Below are 13,431 nucleotides of genomic sequence, written 5' to 3'. Positions count from 1 at the left end.
GAAAGATTAGCCACATCATTGGTGGAGAGGAGAATGGGAACAGGGTGATGGGCAAGAGATGGAGAGTGAAATTCTGGTTTAACAAAGACTTCAACCACATCATTAATATATAAATTATATACACACACACACACTTATAGACTATATACAAAACATAAAAGTCTACTGTTTCAAGAGACCTGGGATACAGAGCCCATATATTTAATGGTTTTACATCTCACTCCCTCACGGCTAGGCCTATCCAGAAAGGTGGCTGGGCACTCAGGGGAACAAGTATCTTAGTGTCTACTACACTGTATCCATGTACTTTACATGTGGTTTTTTTGCGACCAACTACCTGTTGCCCTCTTTCTAAAAACTGGCCCAATCACTCCTTATAAATGTTCACTTTCCATTTAATAATAATATTTCCCAAATTAACAGTATTTGGGGTCATTTTGAAATCTGGTTCTTAGATTTTTCCAAACTCTATAGTCATACTTGCCGGTGACTTTAATGCTATGATGGGAACAAATGACAAGGTTACTTTTCAGTATTATAACATCCATACTCCACACTAACCAGTTTGTCTTCATGAAAATCAAAAGATGCTGAGTTTAATATAGGGAGATGGAAGTTGTGGCAATTGACATTAAAATTTGACCCTAAGTTCCTTAACAGATCTATGCCCAGAGGTGAACTAACTTTTTAGGGTCCTAGAGGAACCTCAACTTTAGATTATATGTTAATATCTAATGACTTCATCCTTCATTGTATTTCCACATGGCTTTCCATCTAGTGAGTGACCACTAACCCCTAGTAGGATCCTTCACTATTAAATTAGCGAAACAGAGCCAGCCTTTACAACCCCGAGTCTCTTGTTACTGGCAATTATTTCCAACCAATATAGTCTAATAAGATGTCTGCAGCTATGGCAAAATTCTTTTCAGTTCCAGAGGTTAATCATCTGAAAGAGTCCATAAGCATGGCTAGTAATGCTTGTAAAATATCTGCCACATTCCATCAAATTATCATTTCTGCTCAAGAACATCTAAAACCTGGTCAACCCCCTTCTCCTCTTCATTCAAACCAACTATCTAAACTTTGGTTAAATAGAGAATGTGTTGCTGTAAAGGCACTGGTAATGTCTGCTTGCAGAAATGCCTAAATATATAATGATCCTTCTTCCTGAGAAAATGTCTATATTCTAAAAAAGTTACAAGAGGTTTCTAAAAGAGAAGAAACAAAATTATGCGTTAAAGAACTGGGCTAAACTCCAACAGACTGTAACAAGCAAAGATGACTACCTGTTCTGGCACCTCATCTCCCAATCTTCAGCAAGATACAGTTTGACTAGCAACAATAATTTGGTTAACAATAATCTGGTTCTTGGAACAGTCATTTTCGCCTTTTATTTAATATATCTGTAGGTGGGGATCCTTCCATTTTGCCATTAGATGATTCCCTTCCTGTCTCACATGTAGAACTACAAAAACTAATTTCTCAATTGAAAAATAACAAAGCACACAGCAAAGACATAGTTTTACTGGAACTCCTAAAATCCAATCCTATCTGGAAGGCATCTGTGCTAGCCCCTCTCTTCACTGCCATAAATAACTTTTTCCAGATTCCACAAGAATGGTTTAATTCCATCATTCTTCCCATATACAAAAAAGGGGACAAGTCTGATCCTGCAACTATTACCCTATCAGACTCTTCTCTGTAATCAGTAAATTACACACCAGGTTTTTATGTTGCTCTCAAGAGAACCCAATTCTGTCCTTACCTAGCTGGATCAGGATAGATTGGATGCTCGCGGGATCCTGCCCCATCATAACGCGATAGTGAAATGAGTGAAGATTCCAACAGCCTCCTAAAAACAAAGCAAAAAAAAATTAAGTGTCTGTTATTCCAGCTGTCCAGTTTCTTGTCTCCTCCAGAATGAAAATTCTGAATAGCTTATATATTATTTTGTTTATTTATTTATTTATTTATTTTTGCTTTTGTTTATTTTGGTCCAACAGTCACCCTAAGCACAGCAAGTATTTCTATTTTATTAAAATATTGCCTGCTTTCTCCTTCCCCATATGTTTGTTATAAGGATTTAGCTAAAAATGGAATCATTTATGATGTAATCACCATGTGATGCAATAGAAAAATCAGCCTTTGTGTGTTACATTAATTATCTACCAAGGGCAGGGGGAACACCTCTAAGCATTCAGATTGGGAACCTGGAGCAAGTGATATGCAGTTCCCAGATAGTCCTCCTGTTTTAACTGTTATAAGTTCTTACACAATTTTGTTTTATTTAATATTACAGAACTTTAAATGTAACAGACCATGGAATTACCAGGGTATTACAGAAATTATGATACCTACACTTGTATCGATCGCCCTTGGCAATCACCAGTTTCCCAGTGCATACATAACCAAGATACCCTACAAGACATACTTTTTGACCACATATACAGCATATAAACAATAGCAAAAGAAATGCATGTGAAACTCTTATGTGAAGTTTTGTGTGTATGGTTTCCAAGTTTTTTCCTCTGTATAACAGTACTTTTAAGATAGGAATACAGTCATGTGAGGAGCAAGCCTAATTCCTAAAAACAGGAATTTATGTACTATATACCATTTGAATTTACTCTATAAATAATATAAAAAATACACTGCAAGTCCCCTCACCCTGGTGCAGGAAATCACAATTACTATATACCATAGGCCAATTGCCAGTCTTTTTGCACCAGGATACCCTTGCAACAGTAACTTATGACTTTATCATCTCACAGACTACTGCAACATACTTTACATATGGCTGCCCTTGAAGACATTTCAGAAGCTGCAATTAATTCAAAATGCAATGGCCTGACTGCTGACAGGAGGAAGTAGGCTGGTAATGTGACACCTATGTTGAGATTACTGCATTTGTTAGAGATAGGCTTCCAGACTCAATTTAAGGTGCTGTGTTTACTTTTAATGGCCTACAATGATGAGCCCTATGTAAGTGCAGGACCATCTCTCCTGACACCAATCAGTCCACCCTGTACCAACAGAAGAGCATATATGTAGCTCAGGGTTGAACTGTGAAGTCCTTGGGATTCTCTGAGCTTGCTACTCCTTGTCACAATCCAATGTGGTTAAGGGGGTTGGAGCCCCAGATGCACACTTTCTCAGTTGCAATATTCACCTTATGGGACAACTTGCCCCATGAGGAAAGGGGAGTCCCATGTGCCATGCATTTCATAAAAACATTAGAACCATCTTATTCAGATGGGGTGAATAGTGTATCTGAATTGTCTTTGCAAGTTTTAGTCTACTTGATTTTATTTTATTACAAAGTAAATCACCTTGAGTCATAAGAGTTTTGCAGAGGGGTGTGTGCGTGTGTATAAATAACACAATAATTGCTCTATATAAAATAACAATCTTTTAAACTCATTTTGTGAATCTACCAAAACTAGAAAGGAATTTAACCTATGAAATGGGGATGAAATTCTTCTTTCAATATGAATTATATCAAGACTGTCATTTTCTAACTCCTTTTTCCTTAGGAAACAAAATGCAGTGATTCCCATAACAAAGCTTTCTTTGTAGAGCCACTATTATTGTAGAAAAGCTTCCACAAAGTCTCTTGTTTTAGGAGATGCAGTTAATCCCATTTTATTACACAGAACTTGCAATCTGCAATTCTTACTGCATTACTGTATCTCTTCCAGAGATAGGATATTCAATCCAGTGATTTTCACTAATCTCTCTTCCCACCCTTTCCTCTGCAGTAACTTGCATCACCAAGGTAGGACATGGTACAGATGACTGAAAAAGAATGTGAATGTACAAAAATAGACGTCTCATCTCTTCCATCACCTTGCTCATGGAAGCATTCCTCTGATTAAGGACTCTTTTGTCATGCAGAGATACAATTAGACTCATTCCACTGTTTCTCCTATAATCTGTTGCTGATTTTGATCTTCTTAAGATTTGTTCTATAGTGCTGGTTGGTAATATTATAAATCAATCTTAAGAAAGAAACCATGTTTTGAAAAGCAGAGTGGATAAGCTGGTATATTGTATTAAGCCAAAACTAAGCCTCATTACTAGTCTCCATACTTCACCTCTGATGTGGAATATTCTCCCCCCAATGGTGCAGAGGGCCCCTACCCTCCCGGTTTTCCAGAAAGGACTTATCACCTGGCTCTGCCAGCTTGCATGGAGTAATAAGAGTTTAAAACAATCCTGGAGGTGGCTGGCGCCCTGATGTCACTCCCTGAGCTATTTGCCAATCCCATCATTCTTGGAATGTATTTATTATTTATTTAAGACTGTTTTTATATTGTATTTTAATTTATTTTATCTCCTCTGTAAACCGCCCAGAGTTGCTTTTTAACAAGATGGGTGGTGACAAATTTGATATATAAATAAAAAAAATAAAAATATTAAACCTTTCAGTTACAGAATGACCACAAATTCAGTTGTACATTTATAACTACATTCCTACTTACATACTACAAATTGTTACAAGAAACTTGAGTTGGAAGAAATGTTATAGATCAATTGGTTCAATCCCTCCTTGGTGCAGGAATCCACTAAAACATCCAGCCCATCTGAAACCTTCAGGAAAGGAAAGTCTGCCACAATTCTAGGTATATCACTGCACTTCTTAAGACCTCTTACCATCAGGAAAATCCTAATATTCAGCCTGATTCTCCATTCTTTTAATTTCAACCTGCTGGTCCCCATCCTGCTTTGGTTGCAACAAAAGACATGTCCATTCTCTAGTCTTTTCAATATTTGTAGACTACATTATACTCTTGGTGTTCCCTTCTGTGAGTTGAACATGCCAAGCTCTTAACTATACCTCATAGGAATTGATTTCCAGATGCTTTATCATCCCTTTCTGCAGTGCCCAGAACTGGACACAACACTGCAGTCTAATCAGCATAGAGAACAATGGAGCTATGATCTTGACTCAGTCCTTTAATGCAGCCCAAGATTGCACTGGCCTTTTTAACTGCTGCAACACACAATTTGCTCATTTTCAGACAGTGATCTACTTGTACTCCTAGATCCTTCTCACATGCACTGGTATCAAGCCAGGTCTCACCAATCCTGTAAGCTATACAACTGATTTTTCCTGCAGAGATGCAGGATCTTGCACTTGTCACAACTGAACATCATCCCGTTGAATATTCAAACTGTCATGGTAATTTTGAACTGTTTTTTATACTGTAAGCTGATCCCTAGATCTTGGTGTCATCTGAAAATTTAATAAGCTGTTACAGCCTTACTTGACTTCTCTTCTGATGAGGAGGTGGAGGAAGTAGATCCAGGGACTTTTAGTAATAATAGTCCTGGAGGGAGTGATTCCAGCAGTGTGGAAGCTAATAATTCCATTCTGGCTCAAGCAAATCTAGGAAGCCCCCAGGACTCCTTGTCTGCACCCACTGACAATCTCTCAGACTCTGAGAGGTTCACGTCCCAAGCAGAGGCATGCTTTAAAGATACAACAGAGAGCTAAGCTCCACAGGTCAGATAGACTGGACAAGAAGCAGGCTGGCAGGAGAGTAGACTCTAATGAGTGATGTACCTCAGCTATGCATCTAGGTGGTGGCACGGCGTGGCTTATTTATTGGCCTCTCCCCGAGAGAAAACGCTGAGAACTTTTCAAGCCTCAGCTCTGTCGGAATTACCTTGTCGTGCCATGTTTTAAACTCTTGTCTTTTCCCTTGGATTTCTTGCTTGTTTATTGGATTCCTGGTCTTGACCTGTGCCAAGCCTTGAGTATATTAGAGTTGCTGTCTTTTGCTATAGGAAAAAAGGACTCTGCTTCTAAAAGTTCTGCTTGAGTTTGCCTGCCTCTGGACTGTGCAGGCATCCAGCCTGCTATCTTGCTGGCTGGCAGCCACTAATGCTGACCAAGAAAATAAACAATCCTTCCATTCCATATTTTGGATCCTTGCCACTGGCCAAGGACAGAGTCTTGGGGGACCTTACTCCATATTTCCCACCAGGACAATGCTGAATTATTTCAGGGTGAGATTGATCAACCAGTAGGGAATCTATCAGACTACTGAATCTATCTATCTATCTATCTATCTATCTATCTATCTATCTATCTATCTATCTATCATTCATTCATTCATTCATTCATTCATTCATTCATTCATTCATTCATTCAATTTATATAGCCACCCATTTCACACAACTCTGGGTGGCTTATTTAAAACAGATAAAAACAAATAAAATACATAATATAAAATAAACATAGCAGCCAAGCTATTTTATCCATCTTGGCCTCAAGGATACCATGAGAGATTCCATTAAACACTTTATTGAGATTAAGTGTTTTACATACGTTAGCCACACAAAGTCTTATGATTAGGACAGCATAAAATTTGTGCTAAATAAATAAGGCTGCCCAGCATTTGCAGCATTCCTTTGCTCTACCAACCTAGTCACTCTGTCATAAATTCACATTGTGAATAACAAATTCACACCAGCCCATATAATGGTCACATTGTTTTTAAGTGCTCCCATGTACTGATCACTGTACATGTACAAATAGAACAATGTTTTAAATTGTTCTTTCTTCCTTTAGTGGCATCATTCCCTTTCAATTAGCCATCTACCCTTCTTAGTCATAAGGTCCTGTTTTCATTTCTTATACATTTCTTTTTGCATCTCAGCTTGTCAATGAGTTCGCTATTCATCCATACAAGCTTTTTAATTTTTTTCCATTTTTTTTTTCTTCTAATGGGGACTTTTTCCAAGATTTCCTATCTCTCTTTGATTTTTTAAATCTTTAGGGCTTCAAATCATGGTAGACTACCCATTTTCTGTCTGAAAACCCTATTTGTGTTCTCGGCTTCTTCCCTTTCGTATCTATGGTTTTAAGATCACTTGTAATCCTCTTTAGTGTTCATTCTCTTCTAGCAGTGCTTTCCGCCTCAGCACAAAGAACTAGAAATGGATACTAATCATTCAGTTTGATGACCCTCTGTAATCTTTAAGTCTTGAATAGGTGCACTAGAAAGACAGTACATCACTCACGGTGGTGCATCTCTTACCACACTACTCTTTTTTTCCTCCTCAGTGGAAAGCTTTGGTTTTCTGATCCCTGCAGACTTGAAAATTCTTTCCAAGAATTAAAACTAATGCAGGTGGAGCTCACCTTCCATGTTCAGTGCTTCAAATCTGTTGATCAGCTCCAATTGTGTAGACTTCCTCTTGTTCATTTCTTGCCATATGTTTCTATATGTTTGCCATACGTTCACTCCTTTCAAATACCTTCCTCCTCCTTGGGTCCACCTCTTGCTCCTGTGTTTCTGGAATTTATGTCCCCTGTCTTCCTCTATGGTATTATTCCACTGGCCTTCTTACAGAACTCTATGTGCAATCTCTCTGTATTCTTCACCTTCCCAGGTAAATCCTGGCCTCTAGTCCTTCTCCTTCTTAGACAATAAACATGTGAACACACCTGGCAAATCACACTGTTGCTCCCTCAATGCCCAACCTTTTGGCAGAATCTGAGATCAGACTCTTCCTTCCTCCATTAAACTCCCTCACAAAACATCCCATTCCTGTTTGCTCTCCTGGTCAGTCACTCTGGTTACAAGCTCCCAAAAGCTTGCCCAAATTCTAAAGAGTGCTACCTGATACTGAAAAGTTAGCTGAGGAAAAAGCTCCACCTGCTGGCCAATCATCTGATCAGTGAGACAACTGCTGCTATAAACTGCTCTTCCTCCAGACCATGTCCTTAGATAGCATGCTCACCAAACGCATATACCCGTGCCAAACCACACAGACCCATACAATCAGCCAAACTCTCCCCAAAATTTAACAGGTCAGCCCCTCAACCCACCAGCTCCCTTGTAAAATTCCCTTGTTCCATTCACAAGACTGCATCAAAATATGGTTTTGCTGAAAGATCTTAAACAAAGGGAGGCAACCTGTGATTGACATGCAGCCCCACTAACATTTCATTTATAGTTTCCAAACACTTGAGATCATGACACTGAAATTCTGTAATTTATTTTTAGCTTTTAAGATTGAGAATGGAACGGTACCCTTCTAGTCTACCAAAAAAATAGGCCAAAAAAAAAAAGTCGATCATTCCATTTCTAGTGATGTCACAGTGTTATCAGATGGTGTTCTTCTGGTAGTCTTCATGAGGCAAGGATGTTTACTTGCAGCCTCTGGCTCTTCAAACACTTCCACCTCTGTCTCAAAAGGGATTTCATATTTATATTGCTTAATACAAGTTTGTATTTTGTAGGAATGTGAGATATACTCTTCATTGTGATCTCTCTTAGGCTTCAGAGTTCTTTAGAATTTAGGCTAGCAAGTTATCCTTTGCCTGGAAAGCAAGAATGTTTTTATTCAACTGACATGAACAAAATTCCTAGGTACATGGAGCAATCCTCGATGTATCAAGGATATTAAAGGATATACACAAAACTATCTAATAATCCCCAGCAAGCTGCCCATAATAGAAACCTATAAAATGGTATCAGGTATTCTTGAAGGGGCAAGGAGGAGTGCCAAACAAATTAAGAGAATGTTGCTCAAGGGGGCACTCAGTTATAAAACTGCATAACTACTTAATTTTGAATAATTAGCTCTTCCGGTTATATAACAGTCAAAAGAAAAATTATTTAACCTGACTGCATCAATCAGCTGAATTAAATAATTTTTCTTAGTACATAAGATCAATAAGATGCTTTGTCCCCCACGAATTTACAGTCCCTGTCTAAAATTGGGCATCACCGAATCAAAATGAGGAAAGATACAATCGACCCTGGGGATGGCTGGGGCCTTGACGATGCTCCCTGAGTTTATTAACACCTAATTAACATCAGCCTCTTGGAAGTATCATATAGGAAGTTTGTTTTTAGCATATTTTAATTAATTAATATTTATCTATTTTAATTAATATTTATTCAGTTTTTACTGTAAACCACCCACAGTAGCTCCGTGGTAAGATGGGTGGTGACAAATTTGAAAAATAGATAGATAGATAGATAGATAGATAGATAGATAGATAGATAGATAGATAGATAACCAACAAACTTCTGAGCTCTGCATCCCACTATTACACAGCTACATGATAGAATTCCAAAAAGATCAATTTCAGTGAACATTAATTTGCTTAATGGCCTTAAAGAAACAGCATAATATTTATTTAGATTTATAACTTAAAGTAATCTCTGATGAGCAATATTTTTAAATTATAATAAAAATACATGTAAACATTAGGGCTGTGCAAAGCAAAGGAGTGTTTCTTAAAATGCATTCAAGTGGCCTTTCTCGCAACATTGAAGAAATCTCAGTATGGCTGCTTCAAAGATTTCCTCCAGTTGTTCTGCATTTAAGCGCATACACAGCCATTTGTTTCTCTAGCAGTCCCAGCAGAACTGTTGCCTGTGCTTGTACATGCAGAGATAACCAGGAAAGCATTAAAAAAGCTTGCCAAGCCATCCCAAAACTATGCCTGCCTCAGTACTTTGAGGAAATAACATACTTTCTAAAGTTCTCCTTTGAATGCTTTACAAAATTATATTCTTTCCCACTAGGTAGATGGGCTGAATCAGAAAAAATAGTTTCAAAAATAATGGCAGCACTTAGTTCAGGAGTAACTTTGAGGTTCAGCAGGCCTTACCCCACATGTGAAGGATTATAGTCTAAAACAGTGTTTTTCAAACTTGGCAATTTTAAGATATATGGATTTCAACTCCCAGAATTCCCCAGCCAGCATTCTGGGAGTGGAAGTCCATACATTGTAAAGTTGCCAAGTTTGAAAAACACTGATCTAAAATAAGTAGAGCCAGGGATCACTTTATGGTTTTTTTTTAGGGAGAAGGCTTAAAGTATTCATTTTGTCCCTCAGACCCCCAAATCCAAAAGCGCAGACAATAAAAAAGCCTGCAATTTTTGCTCCTACCCATTATGAGGGGACTTAAGGCTCCAAAAGGGTTAAGCCCTGATTTAAATAGTGCTCAGGGTACTGAAATCTCTTCACAGGAATTAGGAAGCAACATTTTCCTTAAGGAGGTCAGGTACCAGCTAACCCCTTCCTTCTCTGTACTTACAAAAAAGTTCTGCATTTTGGTTTTCTTTAATCAGTCTGAAAAGAGACTGCCAAATTGATTTTAAGCCTCTGTGTTGTTACCTCTGTTAAGAGCTCTGTCAAAATATCAAGAGACACAAAAGTATGTCCTGGATATCTGACCCATTAACACAAAACCAAGCCAGTAGTCCCACAAGAAGAGAATACTGCAAGATTCAAATAGACAATCTATCTATACAATGCTCCAGGGATTTATCAAAAAGTGCTTCTGCCTGAAACCAATACCAACATTTTATTAGTTAAAATAAATTTGTTCAGGGAAGAAAGCAATACTGAGGATCAAGCTGCATTAAAGAGCACAAACACATAATAAAAAGGTTCAGTAAAGTAAGTGTTTCTATAAAGACTCTGACCTAAGGTTACCAAGTAAGTCTTCAAGGGACTCCAAATCTTTGCTTTAAGAAAATTAAACTTTATGTACTTTATCTTTCAATCACAAGTCTAAAATCTATAAAAATGCCAATGAGCAAAAATTACTGGAATATGCAAAAGTCAGAAGATCTGCAGAGATACTAATACAACTTTGACATATTCCAAAGAAATCTCCATTCAACTCACTAGAGCATCACTGTCAAACCCGCTGGGGTTTCATAAGCAGCCAACCCTACAATGTTCCATGCAAATTAATAAACCACCTTCATGGTTAAAAGGCCTGACCTAGCCTGTCAGTCACTACTATTGCCTAGCTCAACATCAATGCCTTCCATATTCCATTTAAATAATACACATTTCAAGCATGTGGATTTGCAACTTGGCAGCATTAGCATCCAAGAGGAAAGGGCAAGTCTCTGATCAACAGAACACATGATGGATTTATTTTTGTTTACTCGTTAGCTTTATTCTGCCTTCTCTCCAGGAGTTCAGGGCATCTTACGTGAGGACTACCCTTTAATTTAATTAATTAATTTAATTAACAGAAAGCCAGTTTGGTCTAGTGGTTAAGAATCCAGGCTAGAAACAAGGAGACTGTGAGTTCTAGTCCCACTTTAGGCACAAAAGCCAGCTGGGTGACTTTGGGCCAGTCATTCTCTCTCAGCCCAATTTACCTCATAGGGTTGTTGTGGGGAAAATAGGAGGAAGAAAGAGTATTAGGTATGTTCACCTATTTATAAAAATAATAAAGGTAGGGATAAAAATATTTTTTTAAAAATATCCCACCCATAACCTTGTGAGGTAGGGTAGAATCAAAAAGTGTAACTTGCTCAGTCACCTAGTAAGCTTCCATAGCTGAATCTAGATGTGACTCCTGATTGTCCAGGTCCTAATCCAAAACACTAACCCTTATGTTTCAGCTGGTAGATCAGGAATATATTAGCCAACTATACATGAGAACTGAATGAGTGTTCAGTCTGTAAATATGAACTGGAAACTGGGAATGGGGCAGTGGGGGGAGAAGAATGAAAGCAGCAGGCTTCATTGGTGTTTCCTCTTCCAAAAACTATTGCTATATTCAAGTCTAATGAACCATCAGGGATGCCCCCACCCCAATAACACTAATTTATCTTCAGTCAATGCTGTCCAGATCTACATTAAGGCAACACGAGGTTTGTGAAGCAGTTGCTGTACAAGCTGTCTAGACAACATGAAAATTGTCACAAATGACATCTAAGCACAATTAGCTGAGAAATTGTAATTTCCATTCTGTTTTTCTGCTCACTAGGAGAATTGCATATTAACATCCTCCAGATTGTCAATCAATGCTTTGGTGATTAAGATTAACTCAGCACAAGGAATGATGCTGTAGACCTCACTTGCTAAATTAGCCCATGTCTTATTTTCTTCTTCTTCTTTTAATATCTGAGGTATAAAACTGCCATCTGTTCAACAGTGCTCTCTGTTGTGCTCACAACAGATTGCCTGCCTTCCAGATATTAGCACCTGTAGAAAGAGCTTTGCAACTGCCACTGTTCTGCTCAATATTATTCAAGGATTGTAAACATGTGCTGCTGTTGAGAACCAAAGAAAGGATATGAAGGCCCTACTTATATTGATAAGACCTTTTAGAAGCAAGTTCTGATCTTTTTCCTCAAGATTATCGTGACCAAAATTATAATATAAGAAACTGGGATTAAAAAGAGCAAACAGAACGAACTACTGAGATGTAATCAGAAAATCTGTTAAGCTTCTAGCACTTCCAGAATGGAAAACCAGGGAATAGGTTAAAATATTCTGAAAACTGCTGTCATGTCGGGACCAAGAACCTGCAGAAACTAACTTGTCCAACATCACCTGCTCTAAGAAGGAATCAGAACTGGAATATTCAAGAACGAATATTCAAGTAGGCCAGTCCTACCTATATTTTGCACCTATTTCCTCAAATCTCAGGGAAGTATCACTCCTCCAAGAGATAGATATTTAATTTCTCCAGCAGAGATTTTTCTAAAGTGATGTTCATTCCTCATCCCACAGAAAAAAAAACAGTAATGGCCTGATATAACACATGAGATGAGAAGCTTCTAGAAGATCTCTTCCCCATATCAGTTCTGGGGAAACTTATCTTCATTTTAATCACAGGACTTTCATCTGCAATCTTGAGTTTGAAGTACAGTGTTCTTAGGCCAAGCTGTGCATTCCTGAGTTATAAATGTTAGAGTTTATAACCCATTTTGTCCTAGACATGCTTCCATCAGCTCTCATCTTGTATCCTCTCACTTGAATCACTGCTGCTGGGAATATGGAAGCTTGATGAATCAGGGCACAGCATGGTTGGCTGCAACTACATAGGAAAGTATTTTGAACTCCAGTGTAATTTCTCCACAGGCACATTAAAAGGATGAAAATCCCAAAGAACTTAGTGATTTTTAGGGCTATGTCAGATACTCTCCTTGTGTGTGTGTTTTCCCCTTTATTACCTTTTGTTCTGCAGCTATTACTAACTGTAGAGAGTAAAAAAGATTACCTTCATGGAGACATGCAAGAACTACTACCTAGGTAAAAGGGGCTGAAGCATTTTTTGAAGTCCAGAATGAGATAACATTTGGAACTGGCTCAGATATACTCTTCCTTCATTCACTGAACTATAAGGAGGAGAAGGTATAGCACATCAAACTTGCAAGATTATTACAGACAATCTCAATAAAAGTAGTGCTAGTCTTCCTATGGTGTTGATTTCCTGGTCTGGCCTACCTAATGGAGCTGACACTAACCTCCCTTGAGGATGCAAAAATGAATTAAGTCTCTAAGGTAAAGTAACTGGTAGAAAGTGGTATAGCATAGCACAGTCACTTGGTTAACGTAGGAACAAAAGGGCAAAATGATTTTTACTAAAAAGCAAAAACAATCGGTTTTTTAAAAGTTCACATTTGTACAAATTATCTATGTCCCAT

The 13,431-nt window shown here is 38.0% G+C and overlaps 1 protein-coding gene across 3 annotated transcripts in view; it reads right to left on the bottom strand.

The window, feature by feature from the left end:
* Positions 1–13,431, bottom strand: part of AMBRA1 (autophagy and beclin 1 regulator 1) — a 166,197-nt gene that overhangs the window by 115,077 nt on the left and 37,689 nt on the right. For all 3 annotated transcript variants that reach the window (XM_007421760.3, XM_088145713.1, XM_088145714.1), the window contains one exon: positions 1,766–1,852. In XM_007421760.3, coding sequence (XP_007421822.1) covers positions 1,766–1,852 — 87 coding nt within the window. The remainder of the gene's footprint in view (positions 1–1,765; positions 1,853–13,431) is intronic.

Source organism: Python bivittatus, unplaced genomic scaffold (assembly GCF_059951505.1).
Source record: "Python bivittatus isolate LINGU-HERP-01145 unplaced genomic scaffold, Pbiv_v1 ctg000480_np1212, whole genome shotgun sequence".
NCBI classification, from domain to species: Eukaryota; Metazoa; Chordata; class Lepidosauria; order Squamata; family Pythonidae; genus Python; species Python bivittatus.
The sequence above is the reverse complement of the archived record's forward strand: the minus strand, read 5'-3'. Positions and strand labels throughout refer to the sequence as shown.